Raw genomic sequence first — 17616 nt, forward strand, 5'->3', positions numbered from 1 at the left:
ACACACATATATACAATGATATATAGTTGGAGTAGGAGTATACGTGATCCATGACCATGTTAGGTGTGCTCCCGGACAGTTGTGCTTGGACCTTTGCCGCCCTGCTGCTGGCTGATGTACAGCTCCCCTCATGACGCAGGAAAGGTCGTATCCCCCAGATCAAATCGCCAGAAATATTGTGACATGGACGGCTGCTGCTGTCTCATCGATCGAGACTATAGACAATTGGGCATGTGAACAAGGAACGAAAGATTCGAGATGGGCACGACGGGAATAATACTCCAGGCAGGGGTCAACGTAGCTACGTACGAGACAGATGCATACGTAACGCAATTATTGCTACCGTATGTGTGATATATATATATATATATATATATATATATATATATATATATATATATATATATATATATATGCAATTACGTCTTGCCATTAATAGGTCGGGGCTTAACACATGCACACAAGATTTGCAACCTTGCGGCCTACTATATATCTTTAATATGTGAGAATTGAGTGATGAGAAATGCACTCCGCCGGTCAGGACTAGCTAGCTAAGGGAAGGTTGTTGACAAGCTAGATGGGACCAATTTGGTTGTTGTGATTGTGGTAAATCTGTGGTATATATCAAGACCATAGTTTTATGAATCAAAGATACGGAAAACTAAACTACAAGCTTACCCTTATAGTTATAGCTTTCTAAAACCGATCTATATATTTCTCAATGAAGCATCTACACACACACTACATAATTTTTTTTCATAAAAAGTAGAAACAACCAAAGTTTTGTAGAGTTTCGCACCAGAATCCATTTGTTGGAGGCCTCTAAAACACTTCATAAAACCTTGTTTTGAGTATCTGACTAAATAGCTATAAATTATGGTTTCAGGAAGTAAGCTAGATACCACCACAACTAGTTAATGCTACAAGTGTAGGGGAAATGTCTTGACATGTAGAAATTATTAGGAGTAACGTGAAATCTTGTGATAAAGATTTATTCATTTTAGCTATTTATCTAACAATTATATGAGATCAAGATCTAACAACTCATGTGTCATTAGAATTTTACAGTAAAATAAAATGCAATAAGTCATGTCCCTTATTACCCTCGCTTATCCAATCCATTTCTTCTTATTTATTCAACCACGCGTTGCAACTGTCTTGCATACAATGTCGTACCTCCCATTTGTGTGCTTGTGTGACTCCTATATCCTACCGCCTCATTCACATGATCCTCTATTGTTACCACCATTTTACTCTCTCTCATGGATGGTGGTGGGCTGGGCTAGCACAGTAGCGTGGCAAGGCCACAACCATTCGATGTTATTTATGTAGTTTCAATGAAAACCAAACCAGTAGCATATGCACCATTCCTCCCGCCTATTACCTTGGAGTTTTCTATCACAATGGCCAAGAGTGGGAGTGGGGGAGGCAGACGCCCCATAGTATATGACAACCTAAAATGAACATCATGTGGGGGCTGAACTACCAAAATATCAATGGAAGGTCAGATGGTAAAGATCGATAACGAGTGGTAGGTACCTTTATTACGCTTTACAGTTAGATAGGCAGCTGTTATATCCTACTTTTCTGCTACCAATGATCCATCTATGCATATGAAATGGGTTTGCACTCTTCACTAGCTCAATTTGTGCTTAGATTTTATTATAGATCGTACAAAACCCTAGTGCACAATTATAAGTAGCTGGTCAATATAAATTTACACCAACACCACTATCACTAACACCTAGCAAGAGTCATTAATGATATATATAAGGTTCGAAAATATTTTGGTCCTTCCATTGCAACGAAAGAGATAAATCATCACTAAACCGAAGCACTTTCAACATCAACTTCATATTGAAAAAAAATTGAAGCTCTCCATTTGGTGAACCAAAACACCTGCTCGACTAGGATTATGTTATGTCCATCTTCATGAACCATAGACAAAAGTTTGACCACAACATCACACATAAAACCTATAGGGGTTACAATTCTGAAATGTGAACCCCACTTATGTATCCGGGTCTCACCAAATTAGTATTTTGATGCATTCCCTCCCTGAAAAAATCCGACCATTTCCGAACTTGTCAAAAATAGTAAGCCAATGTTTCTCAGTTAGTATATCCTTCCTCTTGCAAGATGCTCTAGTACTAGTCACAATCAAGCATATATAATTGAAGAAATCATCAAAAGATGCAATGACACTTGTAACAGAAACAACAACCAACTGCAATTGGTGAGCAAAGCAATGGATATAAAAGACATAAAGGTTCTCATCATAGATCTATTGTTGTAGGCCATTGGGTTCACCTCTCATATTTGAATCACCATCATATCCTTGCCCACGTAATTTAGCAATAGGTAAACCATGTTTAGAAAGTAATGAAACCAAAGCTCCCGTCAATGAATATGCTGATGTATCCTTCACATCTTTATGACCCAAAAAAACTTTGTAGACAATTCCTTTTTTGTTCACTTACCTGCAAAACATATTTATATTAGTAAGCTTAGTTGAGTAACACAATAGTGAAATAAAGGTAGATATTAATAAACAATGACTAACCTCACAATCAAAGCCATTTGCTCTGCTATCATGAGATTCATCAATTATAATTGAGAAAAGGCTATCCCTAATCTCTTCCTTTATCATCTGCGGCTGGTGCTGCCCTCGCCATCATAGTTAGTGTTCCCTATAGAGAGTTCACTACCGGAATCAACCTCTTCGCCGAGTGCCGGAAGCACTCGGCGAAGCCTTAAAAACACTCGGCAAAGGCTTTGCCGAGTGTAACACTCGGCAAAGAAGGCTCGGCAAAAAGTGCATCGGAAAAGACTTCTTTTCCGAGTACTTTTTCTCGGGCACTCGGCAAAGATCTTTGCCGAGTGTCAGGGAGCACTCGGCAAAGAAAAGCGCCCGTTACGGCGCCGGTTGACGGAGACGGCGGCTTTGCCGAGTGTCAACGGCGACACTCGGCAACGAAGATATCTTTGCCGAGTGTCCTCCTGGCAGCACTCGGCAAAGAGGTCGTCTTTGCCGAGTGCCGTTTGGGACACTCGGCAAAGAGCCCGCCAGGGAGGGTCCCCATGTCAGGCTCTTTGCCGAGTGTCCCAATTGGCACTCGGCAAAGACGACCTCTTTGCCGAGTGCTAGCGACATAACACTCGGCAAAGAACCTAAGCCGGTGCCCAGGTCTGTGCTCTTTGCCGAGTGTTATGACCCAGACACTCGGCAAAGAGCCTCTTTGCCGAGTGTTACACTCGGCAAAGTGACCAGTATGTACCTTTTTAATTTGTTTTTTGTTTTCCATCCACACAAACAGAAGATATCACATATATATCACATATATACATCACAGATATCATCACAGACATAAATAGCCAACACAAACATAAAACCGTGACCACAAACATAAATATTCATCACAAACATAAGTGTTCAACACAAGTATTAAACACAAACATAAGTCTCAAACGTCGCAAGCTCTCACATAAGTATCAAACAGAAACATAAGTATTATACATAAGTTCTGAAGTCTAAAACAATGACTCATGGAGGTGGGCGGTTTGGCCGGGGTTGCGTTGGGCTGAACCCTTCTGGAGGGTTGTTGGATGCCGCCCCAGATTGGCCCTGCACAGAGAAGAGATAGCATGTGTTATACCAGATGCATTTCAAACATCTAACTACAATATTGATACTCACAGGAGTGTGGAAGACAGTAGGGTCAACTGGGGGGAACAATGGAGGTGGCGGAGCGATGCCCTGTGCGGCGCCAAGGCTCTGCATGTACTGGAACATCTCCGCCATCCTCTGATCAGCCGCCGCCCGCTCCGCCATTATCCTCGCCTCCATCTCTTCTAGTTGGGTCTGTAATATTACAAGCCAACGTTATAGTAACTCAAAGACTAGGTATATAACTAAAGGAAGGACGAGTTACAGAAGCACTAACCTCGAGTTGCTGTATGCGATGCTGTGAGCTGTCGTGCCGAGGTCGAATGGCTGGGCTCGAGCCCGTGCTCCTTGCTCTCACCTGAGACAGAGTGGGAGTGGAGGACGAGTCGATTGCCCCGTCGGCAATCCAGTACCGCCCATGTCTCTTGCCTCCTCCGACCCTCATGAGCACCTCGGGGTCGATAGGCTCGGTGCTCGGATCATAGTCTGGGCCATGGACCTCCTGCGCCATGGCGGTGTAGTCATGGAGGCGGCTGTAGACGGCGGGGTTGGTGTAGGCCTCGGGCCCGTCATCCGGGTTGTAGGTGACGTCGGACGTCGCCTTACCCTTATGGGCCATAGCATAGGCCGAGAAGGTGGAACAAGGCCTGCCACCATGTGACGCCGACTGCAACGAAAACCAACGAGATAGTTAGAAATAATATCTAACTTAGTTCTATATATCTAAATAAAAAAGGTGGCGTACCCATGCTTCGGCATATTGGCCCAGGCTCCGGCTGCCTTGGTGGTGCGAGGGGCCTTGCGTCTGCAAACGCCGTTCCCGGCTAGCTGTGTGCACCTCGTCCCACTCAGCCGAACACCACCTATCCACCATCTGCTCCCAGCACAGAGGATGTGCGGCGCACCAATGTGGAATCACCTGCAAAGTAAACACATAAAGTGCATATCAGAAGATAAAATAAAATTCATGCATGGAGTACTGGTACCAAACATGCATGACTTTACCTCCAGGTACTGCTCCCTGGTCAACGACATGGTTCGGGCTTGAGGTTTGGTCACCTTCTCCCCAAGGACGGAGCCGTGGTAGGTGATGATGGCCTGGATGCGGGCCTCATAGTGCATGTCCACGACGAGCTTCTTACAGCACGTGGTGGCCACCACATCCGCCCTAGCCTCGTATCCAGCATCGCATCTGAAGAAATCCTGCATACAAAAACGATGTATCCATACATTATTTCAAGAATTTGCAACGAATGCGACATATTTTATATTATACTAAGACTTACCCACAGCTCTTGCTTCACCCGCTCCGCCTTGTTATTGAATTCCCTGTCGTCCCGGTCTATTGCATCGGGGGCGACGGCGTAGTGGTCGAAGGTGAAGGCTGGACCCGTCACTCCGGCGTACTCCACAAGTCCAGGGAAGTGTTCCCTGCACAGCAGGCCGAGGATGTTGTTGGGGGGCGACGATGACCCCCAGCATAATCCAAAACCGTCCAAGACCTGTCCAAGTGACAAATAAAAAGTATTAGTTTATATTATGATTTTGAACACATAATATGAACAAGAATGAAGAACATAAAGTTACATACCTCTCCCCTTCCGGCCGAATCAACGGCCGTCTGTCCCGAAGTATGGGACGCGGCGGGAGACTCGCGGGGCCTCGCAGGTAGATGCTCCTCGAACTAGAGCCGCCTGAACCTGAGGCGTCCTGCTGCTGGTCGTCGTCGTCCTGCTGCTGGTCATCGTCGTCTTGAGGCGCCGCCTGCTACTGCGCTGCATGCTCTGCCTCGTGCTGCTGCGCTGCCTGCTCTGCATCGTCCGCCGTCCTACTCCTCCTCCCCCTCCTCCTCCTCAGGAAACCGCCCACCATATTTGTTCAACAACCTGCAATTAAGAGTAAACAAATAAGCACATATAAAAAGATGTATTTAAAAACAGGTGCGAAATAAAAAGTCATATAGCATTACATCGATTAAAAATAATCTTCATATGTGTCGGGGTTAGCCGGATCATAACTCTCATCATCACTATCAAGCATTTCAATCTCAACACCATCGGAAGACGCAACCTCATCATTGCCTTCAAGGATTACTAAGTCATTATCATTTTGCACCTCATCATCCTCTTCATCAACAACCATTTCAATATCTACGTCCATTCCGATAGCTTCAGTTAAGTCTATCTCAAATCGCCCTTCTAGCCCATCTTCTTGGAAGAACTCTCCATCATATGTGTCCGGGTCTAAGTTGTAATCTTCATCGTTAGGAACAGGTAACCTCCCATGCGGCGATACCTTATACACAACATCCCAACCCTTAAGATGTTCTTTCGTTTGACACGCATATGGGAGATAATACACTTGTGTGGCCTGTTGGGCCACGATATAGACATCGTCTCCTGCTAAGGTGGAATCTTGTCGAATTTCGACTATCCCAAGATTAGAATGTGTCCGTCTCGTCACTTGAGGGTCAAACCAATGACATTTGAATATCACTGGAGTAAGAGGTTTGGAACCATAAAAATTGAGCTCATATATTTCTTCAATTCGTCCAAAATAATCGACATTGTCAAGGCCCGGCGTAAAGACTCCAGAACACGTTGTTTTCCGATTGGGCCGACTTTGGTCGTAGTGTGTTGTGCGAAAACGGTATCCATTGACGTCATACCCAGAATATTTCTTGACCCTATAAGCAAAGCCGTTGGCTACTTGTCTCAACTCGGCACTCATAGACGGATCTCTTTGGCCCTGCAAGTATTCGCAAGTTAAAAGACGCTAAATTGAGTTCAAAGACGTATCTCTTTTACAAACTAAGCACGTACCTTACGTTTGAACCAGGAAATGAAATCGGGCAACCCATTTCTCGCACCCTTTCTAAGAAGAGCGTCATATTCCTGTGGAGTGGGGTCCCTTGATCGACGCCAGAATTCATGAAGAAATTGTTCCATGTATGGCGTCACCTCTTCAAGGTTGGTCAATACGTATAGCATGATATGTCGCCACTCTTCATGTGTCAGGGTCTTCGTGGTCGAGCCACTTGCGCTTCCGAGTTGGCCTCGAAATATGCTAAGGTTCGATTCATTGTCGCCATCATTGTAACGAGGGGGTGGATTATGCACGCTCGGCAGTTTGTCACCATAATAAGTTGTTGTGAAGTTTGAGACCTCCTCTAGAATGTATGCCTCTGCAATGGAAGCCTCGATTTTGCATTTATTTCTACATTTCTTTCGAATAGTCTTTAGACATCTCTCGATTGGATAGCACCAACGTCCCTGCACGGGGCCCCCCATTCGTGCCTCATAGGGGAGATGAAGAATCAAATGCTGCATTGGATTGAAGAAGCCGGGTGGAAATATCTTCTCAAGCTTACACAGTAACACGGGGGCCAATCTTTCCAAGTCTGCAACCACGGTCCGAGATAACTCTTTTGCACAAAGCTGACGGAAGAAATAGCTCAACTCTGAAAGCGTTAGCCAGACATGCTCAGGGACATATCCACCGAGTATAGCCCGGCGTAAATCCATTCTTCCAAATATGTTCTACCATGGTCTTCTTTGGTTTTCTTTTCCGGTTGTCACAATTGCTGCACGGGCATGGGACTAGACTCGCTCCTTTAGCAGCTTCGCCGTATGCCCGTTCCACGAAATCATCGGTCTTTCTAATCCATTCAGTGGTGACATCGTTTCTTCCTCTACGGCCCGTGTACATCCACTCACGGTCCTCCATCCTATAACAGGAAATTTCGGCAGCACCTCCCCTGCACGGGGAGGTTTCGAAATCCTGCAAATTAAATTTTCAGCACGATGGCTGACATCCACACATAATTCAACGGCACGATGGCCGGCAATCATCAATACTCAATATTAACCTAATCATACACATAAATAAATTTAACACAAGAAAACTAAATATTAATCTAATCAACACAATATTAAACTTAATCATACCCAACGGGCGGGACGACGGGTCGCAGACGAATCGACGGGTCGCGGACGAGTCGGCGGGTCGCGGGGCGAGGCGGCGGGGGCACGGCAAGGGCACGGCGAGGGCACGACGAGGGCACGCACGGCGGGGACGCGACGGGGGCACGGTGAGGGCACGACGAGGGAAAGCACGGCGGGGACACGGCGGGGGCACGACGAGGGCACGGCGCGGTCGCGGCTGCGGCGGCAAGGGCCTCGCGGCGAGGGCGTGGGCGCGGCGAGCGCGGCGAGCGCGGCGTGGGCGTGGGCGTGGGCGTGGGCGCGGCGGCGTGGACGCGGGCGAGTGTGAGCGCGCGGCGGCGGCGCGTAGCGGCGGCGGCGCGGCGCGATGTGGGCGCGCGCGGCATGGGCGGGCGCGCCGTGGGCGGGCGAGGGCGCGGCGGCGTCGCGGCGCGGCGGCGGGGTCGCGGCGCGGCGGCGGGGTCGCGGCGGGCGAGGGCGTGGCGGCGTCGCGGCGGCGCGGCGGGCGAGGGCGTGGCGGCGTCGCGGCGGCGCGGCGGGGTCGCGGCGGGGTCGCGGCGCGGCGGCGGGGTCGCGGCGGCGATTTACGGCGGCGGCGGCGGCGCGATGAGTGAGTGAGAGAGTGAGAGAGAAAGAAGAGAAACCAGCGCTATGTAAACGCGCTTTGCCGAGTGCCCGTGATCTGGCACTCGGCAAAGATTTTTTTTATTTTAAAATAAGCTTTACCGAGTGCCAGATCGGGGACACTCGGCAAAGAGATCCTTTGCCGAGTGCCGACGAGCTGACACTCGGCAAAGTCTAACGTACACTTCTTTGCCGAGTGTCACCAAGTGGGCACTCGGCAAAGCCTTCTTTGCCGAGTGTCAACCTACTGACACTCGGCAAAGTACTTTTTAATTTTTTTTGTTTTGTCTCCCAAACTTTTTGTGGTATGTTCCTATACTATGTAGACCTACATGTATCATTTGTGGACAATTATAACAGAGATTCAATCGTTAGTAGATTTAGTTCGTTTATTTGAATTTCTTCGGAAAATTCAAATTTGAACTGCAGGTCACTCGAAACTTGGAAAACCGTGCATGAAAAAATGATATTCATGGTACTTAGCATAAGTTACGACCGATTTCAGAAGCGTACCGGAAACTTCGAGCAACATGCTCACTAAACATGGCCGTGAACTTGGCATCCACGTGTTTAAAAATTGTATAAAACACAAACAAAGTCAGAAAATCATGAAACTTGTCCCCGTGTCATGATATCATATGTATAGGCTGTGATAAAAATTTTAGACTGTTTGGAGAAAGTTGTGAGACACTATGTGTAGAAACCTAAGAGGACTACACATGAAATCATAGAGTTTCAATGTGGATCTATTAGGTTTCTACACATAGTGTCTCACAACTTTCTCCAAACATTCTAAAATTTTTATCACAGCCTATACATATGATATCATGACACGGGGACAAGTTTCATGATTTTCTGACTTTGTTTGTGTTTTATACAATTTTTAAACACGTGGATGCCAAGTTCACGGCCATGTTTAGTGAGCATGTTGCTCGAAGTTTCCGGTACGCATCTGAAATCGGTCGTAACTTATGCTAAGTAACATGAATATCATTTTTTCATGCACGGTTTTCCAAGTTTCGAGTGACCTGCAGTTCAAATTTGAATTTTCCGAAGAATTTCAAAAAAACAAACTAAATCTACTAACGATTGAAAACTATGTTATAATTGTCCACAAATGATACATGTAGGTCTACATAGTGTAGGAACATACCACAAAAAGTTTGGGAGACAAAATCAAAAAAATAAAAATATACTTTGCCGAGTGTCTGGATAAGACACTCGGCAAAGAGCTCTTTGCCGAGTGCTAGACGTGTGACACTCGGCAAAGAATACTCTTTGCCGAGTGCCAGCCGCTGGCTCTCGGCAAAGACTGACGGCCGTCAACTTTAGGACGGCCGTTGACGGCCCTTTGCCGAGAGCCCCCTTTGCCGAGTGTTTGACACTCGGCAAACTATTCTTTGCCGAGTGTCGTCCTGTGCCGAGTGTCCAGCACTCGGTAAAGAGCCTCGTTGCCGAGAGTCTAGCTTTACCGAGTGCGGCACTCGGCAAAGCCTTCTTTGCCGAGTGCCCGACAAAAAGCACTCGACAAAGATTGCAACACTCGGCAAAGCCTTGGATTCCGGTAGTGGTTTGTCAGCCATCGTCATGGCGATGCCCACTATGGAAGCGCTAGAATCCCCTTCTCTACCTCCATCCATGTCCAGGCGCCTGGTCCCCTAGGTCCATTGCTGACCCACCAAGAATTTGGAGCCCGACCAGTCGACAGCACCTGATCGCAGTTAGTGTGTGGTGGAAGGAAAATGAAAGGACGTCGATGCCAATTGCCAAACGATTCAGATTCTATATAATTGGCAGGAAAAACAAAGCTTCCATAAATCAAATCATTTGGGATTTCAACATTGGGTCGGCTCAAGATGGAAAAACAAAGTGTCCCTTGATGATGGTTTGTTCTTCCTCAAGCAACTTGTGGACATCTCTGAGACCCTGACTGCATCCTCCCATGGAGCGTCACTACGGGGTATAGAAGTCTCCTTGCCAGTGTTAGGTAGGGCGGTCGCCCATCCTAGCCCTATCGGAAGCTCCACCGCTGGTTATTTGGTGCCAACAAGCGTGATAATGGAGCAAGACAATGGTGACATGGGAGGTCGAGGAGACATGAAGATGGGGTGAGAATAAGAGGCTAATTACATTTTACACATCACTTGACCACTTTGGCTGTGAATATATGTACACCCTATGTCAGATCTAGGGACAAAAATAGGGCTATTGACATTTGGAAAACCACTTTAAAATTTTAGAGGACCGAAAAATCAATTTAAAAGTTGATGGACGCAAATAATAACCCCCTTAAAAGTTAATATGTGTATGTGTGAGAAAGAGATTAAAAAACGATTTTGAGATTGCTGAATATTAAAAGATAGCATCTCATTCAAAATTTAAGATTTAGTTTGAAGTTGCAATAATATAGATTCCAAGCCAGTGTTTCCAAAGAAATTATATAAATATATATTTTAATATCTCTATCGTATAAATATCCCATTATATTCCATCAAACTTGATTTCACTTCCGTTTACGAAAAAGAAAAATGCAACCATTTTAAGGTAACAAACCTACTATGTTTGCCGAGTATATGTGAGATCAAGGGACAAAAAAGGCTATTGACATTTGGAAAAACCACTTTAAAATTTTAGAGGGCCGAAAAGTCAATTTAAAAGTTGATGGACCCATATAACAATCCCCTTAAAAGTTAATGTATATATGGTGTATTTTACTCAAAAACTAATATGTGTATGTGTGAGAGAGATTAAAAAAAGATTATGAGATTGCTGAATATTAAAAGATAGCATCTCATTCAAAATTTAAGATTTTGTTTGGAGTTGCAATAATATAGATTCCAAGCCAGTGTTTCCAAAGAAATTATATAAAGATATTTTAATACCTCTATCGTATAAATATCCCATTCCATCAAACTTGATTTCACTTCCTTTTACGAAAAAGAAAAATGGAACCATTTTAAGATAATAAACCTACTATGTTTGCCGAGTATTTTATACCGATTGTTACACTAACACTCGACAAAAGTTTTGCTGAGTGTCTTAGACACTCGGCAAAGAACGCGATTCCGGTAGTGGTGTCAAAATAGTTGTTACTGTATTTATTTGCGTCGGTTAAAGTTGTTTTTTCTAAATTTAGCTAATATCATAACAAATATTATCAATATTTTAATATTCAAATAAAAATGCCATAGAGATAAATTTAAAGAACTATCGAATAATATTAATTAATACTATCTAACATTTTTTATATTTATACAAAATTAAAATAGTTAACTTCCCGAGAACATTTGAGTACAACACACAGGCGGAGCCGCTATGCATGTAGTAGCTTCCTCCTTGGTCGATTTGCAGACAAGACAAAGACTGGCCTGTAATATAATAGTGTTACTAGGCTGCTAGCTACCTAAGCTAGGGCTGAGATGCGCATACTTCCTATATAATCTCAGTGCCTACGATGAAACCCAAGGTTGAACCGCACGTCGAGCCTACACAGTAAACATAGCTCACCTACTGGGCCTCCAAACGTGCACGGCGTCTGAGGCCAACCGGCGTCTACGTACCCTGATATATATCAGGTCTTGCGTACTTACTACATACGTCTATATAACTACATACTCATCAGTCCCAGTACGCATGTACTGTATATATATACATGTGTGCCTGGAGGCAGCAGATGCATGAACGCTGTTTAGTTGCTGCATCATGGGCTTTTTACAACTCGGCCGTCCGTGGACGACAAAAAGTATACGTGAGGATGGATTGGAGAGGCCAGGGAGGCTAGCTGCTGCCTACCTACCTCCCTGCCTGCCTGCCTGCGCACTAATACACCGGCCAGCTCATGCCGATTCCATCCCCGGCCGGTTAGAGTTTTGGCGTAACAAGTTTCCGACCTTTGAAATCTGTGTACCCGCCTTTAAAATTTCAGTTGTCATACTGGTTTTAATTTAATTTCAGACGACTGAATGAAAAAAACAACTGATTATAGATACCACCTTCGTCGTAGCTGTGTTTTAAATAGCCGGATACATAGTTTATCCTCACCCTTCTCAAACTTGCAAATATCAGGATAAATCACAATATAATGAAACATAACTTTTCACTGATAAAAATGATATATCGGGATATATCGTCCATGCAGTTATTTAAAACCTTGCTTCATATGGAGTCAAATCTATATGATTCACTTGATTAGCACTACACCAAAATCATACACTTCCTACGGTTTTTTAACTTCCTACAGCTTTTATATAAAACCGTAGGAAATACATAACTTCCGAGAGGCAACTGATACCTCTAGGAAATAAACATAACTTCCTACAGTTTTTTATAAAAGCTGTCGGAAGTTACAAAACCGTAGGAACTTAACTAACTTCCTACGGCTGGCTCTAGGAAGTTAGGTTTCATCCGTTCACAAGCCAATAGGAAGTTAGTCAGCTGACGGCGCTGACGGCGTGAAACTACTAACTTCCGAGAATCTACTAACTTCCGAGAGGTTTATTAAGCTGTAAGAAGTTAGGTAACTTCCTAGAGCCCTCTAGGAAGTTAAGCTAACTTCCGACAAAAAAATTTCGAGAGCCAAACTTCCGACGGGATGACTTAACTTCCGAGAGTTTCGCTAACTTCCTAAAGTTTAGGCCTAACTTCCTAGGGTTTAGGCTCTAGAAAGTTTACTATTTTGGTGTAGTGTAGATATTGTGCGGAGTCATTTCATCTTCAAACAATTCAACTAAAAAACTTAAGCTTATAGGAAGAGATTTACGATTCACTTATATTTTAACAGTATAATCATATTATTAGCTTAACTCAAGTTAATTAATTTGTAGAGCTAGAAAGATCATTATATTTTTGGAACTAATACTGTGGAGTTTCACACAAAACAGTAGTATTTCTTTTTACCTACTCCCAATAATGTGCCTTCAAATGGGAACACTACACTACATATATATGGATCCACATCGCCAAAAACTAGACATCAGTCAGACGCTAACGCTATCCACCACACATTGCCTTTTTTGTATCCAGATATACATATGTCCAGGCCGGCTAGCTGTACTTAATTTGCCATCTATCAAATCATATCACAGATTAAAAAACACTCTAATACCAAAGATAGGCATCATCACTGAAAACTATCCATCTCATGTGCCATGCATCCACTTACTAATAATCTCTCCAAAAAAAAGTATGCAAATTTCCTGAGAGAGAGAGAGAGACAGAGACAGACCACATTTAGCCCAAGTACACACTGACTTTAGTGATTCACTCTACGGCCGGATGCCATCCAGTGCCAGGCTACCTGCAAACAAACACGCGCCTTGGGCGATTCCATGTGCAAGTGTACTTTGTTTACAGAAAAGACAGGGGGCTCTTATTATGAAACTAATAGCCAACCTTTTCCCCCCTTGAGTGCTGAGATTTGTAGGGGCCAACCATCAAGCAGGAGGTGATTGCAACCAAACAAATACTATCCCACACATTGACTTCCTACCCCTTCCCTTCGTCTCTCCCTATCATCCTCTCTCTGCAGCTCAGCTAGCCTCACTGTCGCCCTCGTCAGTCTTATATATTTTATGTGCTCTCTTGTTCCCTTGTGTGATGTCTCCTCTTCCTCTCCCTATCCTTGCTTTCTGTGCCTCTCAACAAAGGGCAGTGTTCCTTGCTATGTCATCTAGCTAGATAGCACAGAGCAAGCTGCCTGGGCAGGCAGCTAGAAAATTAACAACAAAAAAAAAAGGTCAGGAGCAGTGGGATTTGGTAGCTTGCTGTTGCTTTTGGCTTCGTCTCCGGGCACATCTCACTGCTGAAACCTCATGGGGAGGGCTCCGTGCTGCGACAAGAACAATGTGAAGAAAGGGCCATGGTCTCCTGAGGAGGACGCCAAGCTCAAGGAGTTCATCGAGAAGCATGGCACCGGTGGGAATTGGATTGCTCTCCCTCAAAAAGCAGGTAGTATATATATGTGCATGATTTATCAACCTACATATACATAGAGTCATAGATGTGATGTGGCTTTTCATCAGCTGGTTTGGGGATTTCATGATGTTAACAGTTGAGTTTGAGTCCAAACAGTCTAGGTTCTTGGTGCTGATGTCTTTCTTTCTTTTTTTGTTTCTAATTTGTTTGCCCCCTTATTTATGTTTTTTCTGCTTGGATCTGTTTGGGATGACTTCAAATTAGGATTGTTCTGAGACAACTTGTTTATAAGAAAAAAAAGAAGAAAAACATATACATGGTATCTCTCATGAATTTACTATAAGAACGCTCATGAAACTTTGCTCCCTCTTCCTCACCCCTCTACTCCCTTTGTCTACAACTTGCTAGGATTCTATTGATCTTCAAGATTCATTAGCTTCACTACTTCCCAGTTTGATGGTCTCCTTCTAGTCAGGATCATCATAACTTCTTTTCAGCACACTTTTAGAATCAAAGCTTTCTCTCTGCTATGCACTACCTACAATCTCGCTATGCTTGGTATTTTGCGTTTCGATCTTGGTATTTGGGGTTTTCACTGACCATTTCCTTGGATCGATGTGGAGTATATTTCCTTGGATGTGTAGTATTCCGACAAAGATCGTGGCGTTGTTTATGGTTTAAGGACCAGTGATGTCCCTAGCTAGTCTCGCAGTTAGGTGTCATGCGACTATAGCAGGACTCTAATTGTAGTGGCAAGTCAAAGTCCAGGTTCCTAACCGAAGAAGGATTGCCATACAAGTCTTCTTCCCATGCATGTGATAGTTTCATATTACGCCCATAATTGCATGCTACTTTCTATATATCGTCTTCAATTTTTTCTGTGTTCGCCAAACAAAACCAAAAAAAATCACAAGAGTGACTACTCGGAGTTTCTAATGGCGCGTATTCTGTTATTTTGATTCTAGGGTTGAGGAGATGTGGCAAGAGCTGCAGACTTAGATGGTTAAACTACCTGAGGCCTAACATTAAGCACGGGGAGTTCACTGAGACCGAAGACAGGGTCATCTGCAGCATGTATGCAAGTATAGGAAGCAGGTGGGTGAAAAAAAACTGGATATATATGTAGTCCTATCTATTATGGATTAACTCCTTTTTACCATTATGATGACCCAAAAGTCCACACGCATTAATCGTCCTTAATTTGTTCTTACATATACAAGTACCTTAATGTAGAAATATATGCAAACTAATCAAGAGGGAGTTCAGAATTCACACTTGAGAAGAAGGAAGATTAACTTTCATTACATATAGCTAGCTCTAGATAGTTTTTTTACTTCTAAAAGTGATTCTCTAGCTATAGTTACAAAAGACCAAGAACCAATATTCTTGATGGCGGTCTACACACAAAATCTCCCTCTATCTTGAGCTGTGTGCATGAGAAAATGAAATCAAACCAACAAGAAGAACGGAATGCGTATGCTAATTCATCATCTGCGTGTATTACACATGACATCTCAGGTGGTCGATCATCGCGTCGCAGCTGCCCGGGCGCACCGACAACGACATCAAGAACTATTGGAACACCAAGCTGAAGAAGAAGCTCCTCGGCTCCTCAGCCGCGCCACACCCTCACCGCGCACCACGGCAGCAGCAGCAGCAGCAGCACCACCACCACCGGCCCGGCCTCAACCTGATGCTCCAACAAACGTTGCCCTCCTTACCCCAGCTGGCCACCTACAACAGCTTCTTCTCCGGCGCAGGCGGAGGAGCCCTCCACCACGACGACCCCATCATCCCCGCGCTAGCACTTCCGCCGCCACACCAGGACTACATGCTAAGCCCCGGCGGCGGCGCCGGCCTTGGCATCCCAACGTCACTGCTGCACGCGCAGCAGCAGCAGCAGTTTCAGCAGCAGCACCAGCAGCATGTGGTGAAGGAGGAGAGCGGCAGCATGATCGTGTTCGGCAGGGACCAGCAGAGCTGCAGCTCGTCGGACGGCGGCGGCGCGCATAGCCAGCACCAGCCGCAGTACGGCAATGGCCATGGCAAGGAGCTGAGCTTCGACGGCTACTTGTTCGGCTACAGCAACGGCGGCAGCGGCATGGAGCACGACAACTGCGGCAGGCTGATGCAGCAGCTGCAGGACGCTCACCAGCAGCAAGCCCATCAGCATCTAGTGCCTGTGGAGTACAACTACGAGGAGATCAAGCAGCTGCTCATGAGCACAGCCGCCGCCGATACTCTGCACGCCGCCGGCAGCCACGACGACGACGACGACAACGGCGGGATTGAAGGGTTCGGCGGCTCGCAAGGGAATAAGGTGACGATGATGTAAATTGACGACTGCTTCTGAGAGATGGACGTACGACACGACACAGGGTAAAAGCGATTGATGATCAACGCGCAAGGTGTGTGTTTGATTTTTACTGCTGTATTCTTGCTTCTTCTTACTTCTCTTCTGATTCTATGGCCGTACGTGTAGTGTGCTAGTACGTGCGCGTGCGTACGTGTGTGTGTGGGCACGTTAATTACCCTGTGTCATGGCTGCATACACGTGCAGGATGCTGCGTGCGTGTTACAGGCTGTGTATGTGACCGTGACATGGGATCGAAGAAATTCTGCCCTCTCCTCTCTCTCTCTCCTCCTATATATTACTGTTGTACTTGTCTCTCTTTCTCTCTCTCTTTTGCCTCACCAGAGAGGTATAGTGTCACGAGCATCAGAGCAAGATGAGGTACACTGTTGCAAGACTTGTTACCGTGTGTTTCCTAGCTGTTTCTTTGGACTGGGAGTCTGGACACCACCAGGGTACACTACTGGCTGGGTCAGGCCTTCTTCATCATTTGCTAGTGCAGTGCAGCTAGCTGGATATTGCTGATGATATCTGCACTGTGTGCATGCACCATTATTTATTTCCTTCGTTCCTCCTACTGTATATGTGCCTGCTGATGTGATGCTTGGACGGCCATGACATTGAACTCTGTTGCGCATGCAGCGCGCTAGTAGATTGGTTGGTTGATCGATGCTGTGGGATCGATGTGGCACGACTGCAGCAGGGCAAAAGTGCATGTGGGAAACAACGTACATCTTGTGAGTTGTAGCGGTAGTGGGTCGGGACGGGACGACGACGTCCATATTCATGCATGCATGCATGCATGAGATGAGCTAGCATGATAGGACGACGACATGCATGCACATGGGAGGAGGAGGAGGGGGCGTGTACGTTGGAGGTCGTAAATAAGCTAGTACATCTAAGACGACCGAGTCCGGCCTGCCGTGTCCGCCGCGCGCATTGCCAGTCTACTATGTTGTACGTACGTGCCATAGGGTGATAAGAAACGTGCCTTGTCTGTCAGACACCCGCATCGTTTTAGCGCTCGCGATGCAAAGATTCCACTTCTACCAGAGAGATCGACCATCAGGGTCAGGGAGAGCCAAAGATTCCTGTCCGGGTTTTACTCTTTTTTT

General features: G+C 45.4%; 1 protein-coding gene across 1 annotated transcript; it reads left to right on the forward strand.

Annotated features, from left to right (window-relative positions):
* The first annotated feature begins 13681 nt into the window (after nt 1-13681).
* Nucleotides 13682-16919, forward strand: LOC109944008 (transcription factor RAX2). The gene is made up of 3 exons (XM_020548353.2): nt 13682-14181; nt 15114-15243; nt 15667-16919. Exons 1-3 carry the CDS (start codon nt 14046-14048, stop codon nt 16481-16483), a joined length of 1083 nt encoding a protein of 360 aa, XP_020403942.1. The 5' UTR covers nt 13682-14045; the 3' UTR covers nt 16484-16919.
* The last annotated feature ends 697 nt before the right edge of the window (nt 16920-17616 follow it).

This window comes from Zea mays, chromosome 2, assembly GCF_902167145.1.
Source record: "Zea mays cultivar B73 chromosome 2, Zm-B73-REFERENCE-NAM-5.0, whole genome shotgun sequence".
In the NCBI taxonomy this organism is placed as follows: Eukaryota; Viridiplantae; Streptophyta; class Magnoliopsida; order Poales; family Poaceae; genus Zea; species Zea mays.

What these genes read in the sequence shown, in the direction of transcription:
- LOC109944008 (XM_020548353.2), top strand. Translation starts at nt 14,046, where the DNA reads ATGGGGAGGGCTCCGTGCTGCGACAAGAACAATGTGAAGAAAGGGCCA. An exon ending in TGCTCTCCCTCAAAAAGCAG is followed by an intron (nt 14,182 to 15,113) that starts GTAGTATATATA and finishes TTTTGATTCTAG; the next exon opens with GGTTGAGGAGATGTGGCAAG. An exon ending in TATGCAAGTATAGGAAGCAG is followed by an intron (nt 15,244 to 15,666) that starts GTGGGTGAAAAA and finishes ATGACATCTCAG; the next exon opens with GTGGTCGATCATCGCGTCGC.